This window comes from Hyla sarda, chromosome 9 (assembly GCF_029499605.1).
Source record: "Hyla sarda isolate aHylSar1 chromosome 9, aHylSar1.hap1, whole genome shotgun sequence".
Classification (NCBI taxonomy): domain Eukaryota; kingdom Metazoa; phylum Chordata; class Amphibia; order Anura; family Hylidae; genus Hyla; species Hyla sarda.
In genome coordinates this window covers 177,490,895-177,503,893 of record NC_079197.1, presented here as the reverse complement: position 1 = coordinate 177,503,893, position 12,999 = coordinate 177,490,895, and the positions used below count along the sequence as shown (strand labels likewise).

Sequence of the window (12,999 nt, the reverse complement as noted above, 5' to 3'; positions counted from 1 at the left end):
AAGGTTGACGTCTCTTATTGCTCCTAGATCGCGATCTAGGGTGAAACCTCTTAGGGCCACTCTGGACGTTAGTACTATCCTCAGTACCTGAGTATTCAGAATCCGAAATATCTGTATACCTATTACCCTGAAAATCTTGTTGTTGTGATTTTAAATAAATCTGTCCTGTTTCAAAATCCCTCTTGTCTCGTACGTATTTCCTGTGTTTCCTTTCTTTAATCTCACTTAAAAAACTATCAAGATGTTTCTTAAGTTTTTGCTCCAAAAGAGGATACTCAGGTTGTGTTTGGAATATTTTAATTTCACTAATTTGTGTTTCCAACTGTATACCAATTTTTGTAAATGCACCCTTCTCAAAATCTAGTAGATATTGTAACATACGTAAGGAGTTTTCAGTTAAAAGTTGTTGCCAACCTTGTATGAATTCAGTTTCGTTTTGATGTGAGTTAGGAGTGATATTGATTCTTAAACCACGATAAACAATTTTTTGCTGGAGGTATGTTTCGAGACTGGCAATCTCCCACCAGGAGCGATAATACTGTTTATAAGTTTTTTGTAAATCCCTAAAAGCTGAATTTATATCAACTTGATTAAAGGGAAGATTTTGAAGTGAAAAGACATGAGCAGCATCAGCTTTAGAGTGCTCTAAATTAGGTTTGTTGGACAGGAATCCAGCCATCAGTGCATAATAAGCTTGACAGTCCACAAAAAGGAGTGATTAACTCCAATTAATTAATGCAATAGGAGGGACCTATGAGTGGAGGGTAAATCCAATATTATTAACATTTGACCGCTAAGCGGTCACTAAGACCCTAAATTTCCCACCCAATATAAAACTTAACGTTTAATGAGCCGAGATTAAAATAACCTCACACATATTGATCCATGGTGCATTGATTGGCATGGCACTGCATGCTATAGAAGTGAATTGAAAAATTAGACTGTGGCTGCAGTCCACAGTCTATAGTGTGAGACAATTAAAAATCTAACACATTGCCTGCCCGCCCGACGTTTCGCCACAGGCTGTGGCTTTATCAAGGGCTAAGAGGCAAATGGCGTGCAAACAAGCCTTGCAGGGGTTTAAATAACCTCCTGTCTCTAACGTCATTAGAACATGTCACTTCCTGTATTAACATGACATCTCATTGGTTACAATCATATGCAGACTAATGATTGACCGCTTCCTGGCCAATGAATTTTAGACCAGGATGCATCTTGCTATATTCGTTTGATTGACAGCATCCTTGACCAACCGGCTGAGAACAATAAAGCTTCTGAACCCCTCATTGGTGCCGGAAAATGTATACGTATGTGCGCCATCGGTCCTGCGCTAACTAATAGCTTCCCGAACCTCCGATATGGGCGCATGCGCAGTATGGATGCGCAGAAGAACGTGCGCGAATACTTAGTCATATACAGGCACTGCTGGAAGCTGCGCGACAGCCATATGCGCCGGCACTTAGCCGATTTTTGGCATATGATTCACTCATGGCTATTGTGATAGGGCTGTAATACACAATATAACCACTATTGTGAACAAACGACTGCGTAGCAAGGATAGGTTAATTCAAGAACACTAATAAGTTACTATCTGGCAATATAAGACGGCCAACCTAGCAACGTAGGTATAAGATCAGAACAAGGAATATTAATCGATAAAGGGAGGAGTAAATACTCATCTGTTCTGCATAGATGTAGTCATAATTAATTCATATCATCAACGGAAGTTAATCATAAATATAATTAATAAAGGCTTATAACGGCTCTTCTATATAGTAACAATTGTAATAAGTGATTCCTGTCCTACAAGAAGGCTGCAAAGGTGAAGCCTTCATTCAGTCCATTTGGACTTTGGGATTTTAATCTCCAAATCCAACGGGCTTCTTCTTGAAGCAGTCTGGTGTTAAGATTGCCACGTCTCGGACCTAGTTTACACTGGGTAATGCCACAGAAACGTAATTCAAAGGGAGCATCATTGTGTACAGTCCTCATATGCCTAGCAATTGGCGTATCTTGGTAGGTGTTAATAGTACTCATATGTTTTGAGATACGCCTACGCAATTGTTGAACTGTCTTTCCTACATAGATTTTAGGACAATTGCAAGTGGCTAGGTACACTACCCCCGTCGTTTGGCAGGTGATGAAGTCCCTAATTTGATATTTCCGATTATCAATCGGATTAGAGAATTCTTTTGTACGTGGCATAAATTTGCAAAAATTGCACCGTCCACATGGATGTGATCCTTGAATTGATGATTTCAACCAACTGGATGCAGACTCCTCTGCATAAAAACTCCTAACTATTTGATTTTGAATATTGGGTCCTCTACGATAGGTTATAGAGGGGTAAGTAGAGATCACCTCCCTAAGGTCATTATCCACCTGTAATATAGGCCAATATTTCCTAAGTATATTCATGATTTTTTGATTGTGTTGATCAAAAGTTCCGATACATCTAATGATCTTTTGGCCACTATTGTCTTTAGCCAATTTGTGATCACGTAATAATTCAGATCTTGGAGTAGCCCTGGCTCTGGCGAAGGCCTTGTGAAGGACTTTCTTAGGGTAACCTCTATTGGTGAAGCGTCTATACAGGAGATCACATTCTTCTTGAAATTTAAGAGGATCAGAGCAATTCCTTTTGGCTCGTAGATATTGACTGATAGGGATACCTTTCTTCAATGGTACAGGATGATAACTCTTCCAATTGAGAAAACTATTGGTTGACGTAGGTTTACGATATATAGAAGTGTGAATGTGACCAAGTGAATCAATAGTGATAGTGAGGTCAAGAAAATGAAGAAATTTATCATGAATTTCAGAAGTAAAGTGCATATTAATATGATTAGTGTTAAGTGCTTGAACGAAGGATTGAAATAATTGTGTGGTGCTGTCCCAAAAAATCAATATATCATCTATATAACGACCCCAAAATAAAATGTGAGAGTTAAATTCTTGAAAAGTGTCAGAGAAAACGTGAGTGTCTTCCCACCACCCTAAGAATAAGTTAGAATAATTCGGTGCACAAGGAGTGCCCATAGCAGTGCCCTTCAACTGAAAATAAAAGTGCCTATCAAAAAGGAAAAAATTGTGAGTAAGTAAAAAACGTAATAAGGTCAAAACAAATTTGTTGTGTGCTGTGTACTGAAGACCTTTAGTAGTTAGGAAATGTTGTACAGCATGAAGTCCCTGTTCATGTTGGATGTTTGTGTAGAGAGATTCCACATCCAAACTAGCTATAAGAGTACCTGGAGGGAATGTGATCTCCTGTAATTTCTTCACAGTGTCCTTGGTATCCTTAATAAAGGACGGAAGAGAGGAAACAAAAGGGGCCAAGAACTGATCTACATAGTGACTGATATTTTGTGTAATATTGTCACACCCTGAAACAATAGGTCTGCCAGGGATAGGGGAACTCCGTTTGTGCACCTTAGGAAGGGCGTAGAAAGTGGCTATTGTTGGCGATGGATTAAAGAGATATTTAAATTCTTCTTCTGTTATCAATTGGTCTATTTTTGCCTCTTGTAAAATTGTACGTAAATTCTGGTTAAACTCCTGAAGTGGGTTATGGTCAAGTTTACGATAAGTATCTTTATCATTCAACAGTCTCATCACCATAGCCTTATAATAACTTTTGTCCATCAGGACGATGTTTCCTCCTTTATCAGAAGGTTTGCAAACAATCTCATTATTATGTTGTATTTCATCAAGTGCTCGGATTTCTTCCGTAGATAAGTTAGATGGAATATGGGGAGTCCTTGACCTTAGGGAACTGATCTCATGTGTAACCATCTTAACAAAAGTATCAATATTAGAGTATTGTGACAAGGATGGTGTAAAACTTGACTTAGGTTTAAGATTAGAGAAGGGAGCTTCAACTGAGACAATTCCTGTCTCACTTTCTTCTTCTAGCTGTTCTAGCATAGTAACAACTTGCTGATCTTGTTGTCTGTTCACAGCAGGATTGGTAGCAAGGTTTTTGTGAAATTTGTGTAGGGCAAGCTTCCTGCCAAATAGATTTATATCTTTAGTCCAAGTAAAAATATTACAAGGTGGTGTAGGGGTGAATGATAACCCCTTTTGTAATACGGACAGATGGTGTTCATTCAGAACTAGGGATGACAGGTTACAAATTTGCAATTGGTCACTGGTAGCATCAGTTATTGTCTGGGAATTGGATTGTATCCCCATTTGTCGCGATCCCTCAGTTGGACCCCTGGTTCTAAAAAAAGGTGAGGGGGTTTCTGTGGTAATCCTCCCATATGAGTAATCGTTGGAATGCCAGGTGCCCGTGGGGCAGCTGTTGTTGCTGTAGGACCAGGTATCACTGGGGTCATATGTACCTCTGCAGGATTGGGTAAGGCAGAGGATAAAAATCCATGTGAGTGCATGGAGGGATGACCACCTCCTTGAGTAGTATGAGGTGGGCATGGTTGTGAATGGCCTTGTGGTCTAGGGGTGTTCTCAGATTTAAAAGTACCAGTATTTTTTCTGTAAGGTTGACGTCTCTTATTGCTCCTAGATCGCGATCTAGGGTGAAACCTCTTAGGGCCACTCTGGACGTTAGTACTATCCTCAGTACCTGAGTATTCAGAATCCGAAATATCTGTATACCTATTACCCTGAAAATCTTGTTGTTGTGATTTTAAATAAATCTGTCCTGTTTCAAAATCCCTCTTGTCTCGTACGTATTTCCTGTGTTTCCTTTCTTTAATCTCACTTAAAAAACTATCAAGATGTTTCTTAAGTTTTTGCTCCAAAAGAGGATACTCAGGTTGTGTTTGGAATATTTTAATTTCACTAATTTGTGTTTCCAACTGTATACCAATTTTTGTAAATGCACCCTTCTCAAAATCTAGTAGATATTGTAACATACGTAAGGAGTTTTCAGTTAAAAGTTGTTGCCAACCTTGTATGAATTCAGTTTCGTTTTGATGTGAGTTAGGAGTGATATTGATTCTTAAACCACGATAAACAATTTTTTGCTGGAGGTATGTTTCGAGACTGGCAATCTCCCACCAGGAGCGATAATACTGTTTATAAGTTTTTTGTAAATCCCTAAAAGCTGAATTTATATCAACTTGATTAAAGGGAAGATTTTGAAGTGAAAAGACATGAGCAGCATCAGCTTTAGAGTGCTCTAAATTAGGTTTGTTGGACAGGAATCCAGCCATCAGTGCATAATAAGCTTGACAGTCCACAAAAAGGAGTGATTAACTCCAATTAATTAATGCAATAGGAGGGACCTATGAGTGGAGGGTAAATCCAATATTATTAACATTTGACCGCTAAGCGGTCACTAAGACCCTAAATTTCCCACCCAATATAAAACTTAACGTTTAATGAGCCGAGATTAAAATAACCTCACACATATTGATCCATGGTGCATTGATTGGCATGGCACTGCATGCTATAGAAGTGAATTGAAAAATTAGACTGTGGCTGCAGTCCACAGTCTATAGTGTGAGACAATTAAAAATCTAACACATTGCCCGCCCGCCCGACGTTTCGCCACAGGCTGTGGCTTTATCAAGGGCTAAGAGGCAAATGGCGTGCAAACAAGCCTTGCAGGGGTTTAAATAACCTCCTGTCTCTAACGTCATTAGAACATGTCACTTCCTGTATTAACATGACATCTCATTGGTTACAATCATATGCAGACTAATGATTGACCGCTTCCTGGCCAATGAATTTTAGACCAGGATGCATCTTGCTATATTCGTTTGATTGACAGCATCCTTGACCAACCGGCTGAGAACAATAAAGCTTCTGAACCCCTCATTGGTGCCGGAAAATGTATACGTATGTGCGCCATCGGTCCTGCGCTAACTAATAGCTTCCCGAACTTACCCCTCTATAACCTATCGTAGAGGACCCAATATTCAAAATCAAATAGTTAGGAGTTTTTATGCAGAGGAGTCTGCATCCAGTTGGTTGAAATCATCAATTCAAGGATCACATCCATGTGGACGGTGCAATTTTTGCAAATTTATGCCACGTACAAAAGAATTCTCTAATCCGATTGATAATCGGAAATATCAAATTAGGGACTTCATCACCTGCCAAACGACGGGGGTAGTGTACCTAGCCACTTGCAATTGTCCTAAAATCTATGTAGGAAAGACAGTTCAACAATTGCGTAGGCGTATCTCAAAACATATGAGTACTATTAACACCTACCAAGATACGCCAATTGCTAGGCATATGAGGACTGTACACAATGATGCTCCCTTTGAATTACGTTTCTGTGGCATTACCCAGTGTAAACTAGGTCCGAGACGTGGCAATCTTAACACCAGACTGCTTCAAGAAGAAGCCCGTTGGATTTGGAGATTAAAATCCCAAAGTCCAAATGGACTGAATGAAGGCTTCACCTTTGCAGCCTTCTTGTAGGACAGGAATCACTTATTACAATTGTTACTATATAGAAGAGCCGTTATAAGCCTTTATTAATTATATTTATGATTAACTTCCGTTGATGATATGAATTAATTATGACTACATCTATGCAGAACAGATGAGTATTTACTCCTCCCTTTATCGATTAATATTCCTTGTTCTGATCTTATACCTACGTTGCTAGGTTGGCCGTCTTATATTGCCAGATAGTAACTTATTAGTGTTCTTGAATTAACCTATCCTTGCTACGCAGTCGTTTGTTCACAATAGTGGTTATATTGTGTATTACAGCCCTATCACAATAGCCATGAGTGAATCATATGCCAAAAATCGGCTAAGTGCCGGCGCATATGGCTGTCGCGCAGCTTCCAGCAGTGCCTGTATATGACTAAGTATTCGCGCACGTTCTTCTGCGCATCCATACTGCGCATGCGCCCATATCGGAGGTTCGGGAAGCTATTAGTTAGCGCAGGACCGATGGCGCACATACGTATACATTTTCCGGCACCAATGAGGGGTTCAGAAGCTTTATTGTTCTCAGCCGGTTGGTCAAGGATGCTGTCAATCAAACGAATATAGCAAGATGCATCCTGGTCTAAAATTCATTGGCCAGGAAGCGGTCAATCATTAGTCTGCATATGATTGTAACCAATGAGATGTCATGTTAATACAGGAAGTGACATGTTCTAATGACGTTAGAGACAGGAGGTTATTTAAACCCCTGCAAGGCTTGTTTGCACGCCATTTGCCTCTTAGCCCTTGATAAAGCCACAGCCTGTGGCGAAACGTCGGGCGGGCGGGCAATGTGTTAGATTTTTAATTGTCTCACACTATAGACTGTGGACTGCAGCCACAGTCTAATTTTTCAATTCACTTCTATAGCATGCAGTGCCATGCCAATCAATGCACCATGGATCAATATGTGTGAGGTTATTTTAATCTCGGCTCATTAAACGTTAAGTTTTATATTGGGTGGGAAATTTAGGGTCTTAGTGACCGCTTAGCGGTCAAATGTTAATAATACAGGATATAACTCAGGATCAGTACAGGATAAGTAATGTAATGTATGTACACAGTGACCTCACCAGCAGAATAGTGAGTACAGCTCTGGAGTATAATACAGGATATAACTCAGGATCAGTACAGGATAAGTAATGTAATGTATGTACACAGTGACCTCACCAGCAGAATAGTGAGTACAGCTCTGGAGTATAATACAGGATATAACTCAGGATCAGTACAGGATAAGTAATGTAATGTATGTACACAGTGACCTCACCAGCAGAATAGTGAGTACAGCTCTGGAGTATAATACAGGATATAACTCAGGATCAGTACAGGATAAGTAATGTAATGTATGTACACAGTGACCTCACCAGCAGAATAGTGAGTGCAGCTCTGGAGTATAATACAGGATATAACTCAGGATCAGTACAGGATAAGTAATGTAATGTATGTACACAGTGACCTCACCAGCAGAATAGTGAGTACAGCTCTGGAGTATAATACAGGATATAACTCAGGATCAGTACAGGATAAGTAATGTAATGTATGTACACAGTGACCTCACCAGCAGAATAGTGAGTACAGCTCTGGAGTATAATACAGGATATAACTCAGGATCAGTACAGGATAAGTAATGTAATGTATGTACACAGTGACCTCACCAGCAGAATAGTGAGTACAGCTCTGAAGTATGTAGAACTGTTTATAGAAATGTTGGAAACAATGAAGGTGAATGTGAAATTTAAGCCCCTCTCTCCCTTTCGCACACTCGCTGTATAATACTCACTTCAGTCGAGGTATTGGTGATTGTGGTCGTTCAGTGTTCTAAGAAATAAATCAGAAGCAGTAGTCAGAATGCAGTGTGATTGTTCCCATCCTTCTCTCTCTTGGGGAGGGGGGGGGGGGGGGGGGCACTCCAGAAACGCCAGCAGAAGTTTTGTCTGGAGATTCCGCAGTGTGAACCCGGCCTTATGCTTCATCTCAGAGTTCACAATTGTAGGCAGATAATGTCAGCTCTACCAACAGATACATGGGATGCTCGGGAGCTCGTGACGACATAGCCCCACCCCCTCATGACATCACGCACTGCCCCCTCAATGCAAGAATTGCATTGAGGGGGTGGGGTGTGACGTCATGAGGGGGTGGGGCTCTGACATCACGAGCTTCCGGCTCCAGCGTTCGAAACAGTTTGTTCATCTGATCAGCCGAGTACCCCTTTAAGCAGTCCTAGTGCGGCCATAAGTATCATAAAATTGGTAGTCCTTGTGGCCCAAGGCAGCTTTAGAAAGTTAAACAGATTTGTAAATTACTTCTATTTAAAAATCTTAATCCTTCCAGTACTTATCAGCTGCTGTATGCTCAAGAGGAAGTTATTTTCTTTTTGATTTTCCTTTCTGTCTTACCACAGTGCTCTCTGCTGACACCTCTGTCCATGTCAGGAACTGTCCAGAGCAGGATAGGTTTGCTATGGGGATTTGCTCCTATTCCTACATGGACAGTTCCTGACATGGACAGAGGTGTCAGCAGAGAGCAATGTGGTCAGACAGAAAAGAAATGTAAAAAGAAAAGAACTTCCTCTGTAGTATACAGCAGCTGATAAGTTCTAAAGGATTAAGATTTTTACATAGAAGTCATTTACAAATCTGCATAACTTTCTGGCACCAGTTGGTGCCGGAGTAGCCCTTTAAAATTGGCGTTTTTTTTGTGTGTTTTTTCCCTAGTTCTTCATTAGAAATCCTTGAGTCACATGATGAATAAATCACGTAACTTTTTGTGCTAACATAATATTAATATATTACGGGACTACATCGCAGTCTATGAGACAGCACACGTCCCAGTCCTACCGCCGCCAACTTAAGCTGAGCCTGCTGAAGGGTCTGTTCACACAGCAGAATTTCTGCATGCGGAATTCCACCTCAAATGAAAGACCAATAGACTTCCGCAAGCAGAAATTCAGAAGTGTGAATGGAGTGCGGAATCCCATAGAGGTCTATTGGGCTTTCTTTTGAGGCAAAACCAAGGGACCTTGGTTCCAGTCCGGTCCGGGGCGCGTATCCCCCACGTCATTGTTATCCAATGCTGCTTCCGTCTATACCAAACTGCAATAAAAAACATCTTGTTACCTGTGGGGGGTCTGGATTTATACTTCTGGACCCCTCCTGGGGATCGAATGATTTGTTTTCGTGCGTTTCAGTCGTCTTTCGCTCTGACTTAGTCCTAAAAGTAGAATATCAAGCTATGAGTCCAAAAGATGACCCTGCCCAAATTGCATTGTTCCTCTATTATATGACAGATATCACCTGTACAGTCACTATACACTGTGATCAGACATGACATCCACACTATCAATACAGCTAGTCATCTGTTACTGCTGACAACAGGCCCCTATATGATGTCACAGGGGTATTCACAGCTCCGCCCCCGTATGACATCACTAATATAATATAATGACGTGATCACAGCCCCGCCCCCTGTATGACATCACTGATATAATAGAATAGTAATATAATGACATGTGATCACAGCCCCGCCGCCTGTATGACATCACTGATATAATATAATATAATGACATGTGATCACAGCCTTGCCCCCTGTATGACATCACTGATATAATATAATAGTAATATAATGACATGTGATCACAGCCCCGCCCCCTGTATGACATCACTGATATAATATAATATAATGAAATGTGATCACAGCCCTGCCCCCTGTATGACATCACTGATATAATATAATAGTAATATAATGACATGTGATCACAGCCCCGCCCCCTGTATGACATCACTGATATAATATAATATAATGACATGTGATCACAGCCCTGCCCCCTGTATGACATCACTGATATAATATAATAGTAATATAATGACATGTGATCACAGCCCCGCCCCCTGTATGACATCACTGATATAATAGAATAGTAATATAATGACATGTGATCACAGCCCCGCCCCCTGTATGACATCACTGATATAATATAATGGTAATATAATGACATGTGATCACAGCCCCGCCCCCTGTATGACATCACTGATATAATATAATAGTAATATAATGACATGTGATCACAGCCCCGCCCCCTATATGACATCACTGATATAATATAATAGTAATATAATGACATGTGATCACAGCCCCGCCCCCTATATGACATCACTGATATAATATATTAGTAATATAATGACATGTGATCACAGCCCCGCCCCCTGTATGACATCACTGATATAATATAATGACATGTGATAACAGCCCCGCCCCCTGTATGACATCACTGATATAATATAATATAATGTGATCACAGCCCCGCCCCCTCTATGACATCACTGGGGTTGATGTTATTCACTTACTTTTTCTCTTTTTCCGTCTTGTTCTTTGGTGGTTTTGTCTTACAGAAGTGAATGAGCTGCGCTGTGACGGCAACAACAAACGCCAGCGCCACACCTGGGAACACAGCGACCACAATCAAGTCCAGCGTGCTCCACACCTGGTTGCACTTGTTGCCCAAGTACCAGTAGTTTCCATTGGGGCCTCTGTAGAACGGGCAACTGGAGGGCAACAAGGTGGGTTATTTATAAAGCACAATATACGGGACAGTCTAACACAGCGTTTCCTTTCCCATCCAGTGTGCCTCCAGCTGTTGCAAAGCTACCACTCCCACCTTGCACCAGAGTGTGCTATATTTTATAAAAAAAAAAAAAAAAAAACTACAAAAATTCCTAAAACCCAAACACTGCATTGATATATTCTTTAATGTTCTACTATATATTTTTTAAATGACACATAAAAAAAAAAAACATGCGTTTTTTGCAAAACCGGATTAATTTTATTTACACATAACTTATTTTGGGCATTTTTTATTTTTTATCTGGAAAAATAAAGAAACACCCCAAAAACTGCCTCTGATTTTGCAGTTTTTTTATGGCTTTTTTTAGGGGGTTAGAAGCAGAATTTACACTTCGATTTTTTTTGCAAAAAAAAAAAAAAAAAGAATCCAAACAAAAAAAGGGGCTTTTTTTTTCACTCTTTTTTTGGCGTTTTTCCACGGTTTTGGGCTCAGCGGCAGTTTTTTAAATTCTCAGCATGTTGAGACTATGGCGTTTTTTTTTTTTTTAACAAAATCATGGCATATCTCTCCCATAGAAGTCTATGGGAGCGGAAAAAAAGAAAAAAAGCCAGCATTGGCGTTTTTTTCTGGTGTTTCCCCCCATTTCACTTCAATAGAAATCCTTGAGTCATATAATAAAAGAATCACATGACTTGTCATGAGAAAAACGAAGGGAAAAAGGACGCCAAAACTAAAACCCAATGGGTTCATTTATCAAAACCTGTGTAGAGGAAAAGCTCTCCAGTTGCCCGTAGCAACCAATCAGATCACTTCTTTCAGTTTCGAGAGGCCCTTTTGAAAATGAAAGAAGCGATCTGATTGGTTGCTATGGGCAACTGGTCAACTTTTCCTCTGCACAGGTTGTGATAAATCTCCCCCAATATTTTTGAGAGAAAAAGACACCACAAAAAAGAGGGCAATTTTTTGAGGCCTTTATTCAGATTAACCCCTTCCCGCTATAGGACGTATGCATACGTCCAATCATCCAACACGTTCGCGCAATTGGACGTATGCATACGTCATAGCGATCTCCTGCACTGCCGCGGGCAGCACAGGAGATCGGCGACGGGACCCGGCTGTCAATCACAGCCGGAGTCCCGCCGCAGCTGCCGGAGCCACAATCGCGCCGGTCGCGGCAGCATTAACCCCATAGATGCAGTGATCAATCCGAATGACGGCATCTATGGTGTTGACAGGAAGAGTGCTCTCCCCCTGTTCTCCAACGGCGGCGCCGTTGGTTGCTATGGCAGCAGGAGGTCAGATCATTGAGGCTGGGTCGCACAGGCTGCTCATCAGGTCATACTGTGCTGCAGTACAAATGTATTGCAGCATAGTATAACCTGTAAAAAATAAAATAAAAATGTCTTCAATAAAAGTATGAAGTGCAAAAAATAAGCCCTCACTCAATGGCGTCGGACGAAAAATAAAAAAGTTACGGCTGTTGGAAAATGAATGGCAGAAAAAGAATTTTGCTCAGAAAAGGAAAAAGACCATAGAAAGCCATATAAAATGGATAGCACCATAATCGTACCGACCCACAGAATAAATATAACATCACTTTTACCGCCCAGTGTACACCATATAAAAAAAGCCAGAAATGTTCCAGTTTTTCACAATATTTTGACGTTTTTCACACAAAAATGCTGCATGTGTCAACAAAAATGCACCAGTTATATAAAGTACAATATGTCACGAAAAAACTATCTCAGAATCGCTCCGCTCAGAAAAAGCGTTCTGAAGATATTACCATTTAAAGAGATACGTGTCAAATAATAAAAAAAAAAAGAGCCTGGTGATTGAGGTAAAAAATGGGTCCGTCCTTAAGGGGTTAAAAAAATAAAAAACGGCAAAAGTAATCCAAGGGGAAACTTAGGGTGCTTTCGCACTACGATTGTAGTGTACGGTTGCTGGATCCGGTTGGGAGGGGTGAAAACCGGCCGCTCCCGTATCCCAGCCGGATCTGGCCCGAACCCCATTCATTTCAATGA

The 12,999-nt window shown here is 40.6% G+C and overlaps 1 protein-coding gene across 3 annotated transcripts in view; it reads right to left on the bottom strand.

Annotated features, from left to right (window-relative positions):
* Positions 1 to 12,999, bottom strand: part of LOC130291226 (uncharacterized) — a 42,053-nt gene that overhangs the window by 10,158 nt on the left and 18,896 nt on the right. For all 3 annotated transcript variants that reach the window (XM_056539780.1, XM_056539779.1, XM_056539781.1), the window contains exons 5-7: positions 10,755 to 10,952; positions 9,528 to 9,621; positions 8,192 to 8,229 (exon numbers count right to left, since the gene is read on the bottom strand). In XM_056539780.1, coding sequence (XP_056395755.1) covers positions 8,192 to 8,229; positions 9,528 to 9,621; positions 10,755 to 10,952 — 330 coding nt within the window. The remainder of the gene's footprint in view (positions 1 to 8,191; positions 8,230 to 9,527; positions 9,622 to 10,754; positions 10,953 to 12,999) is intronic.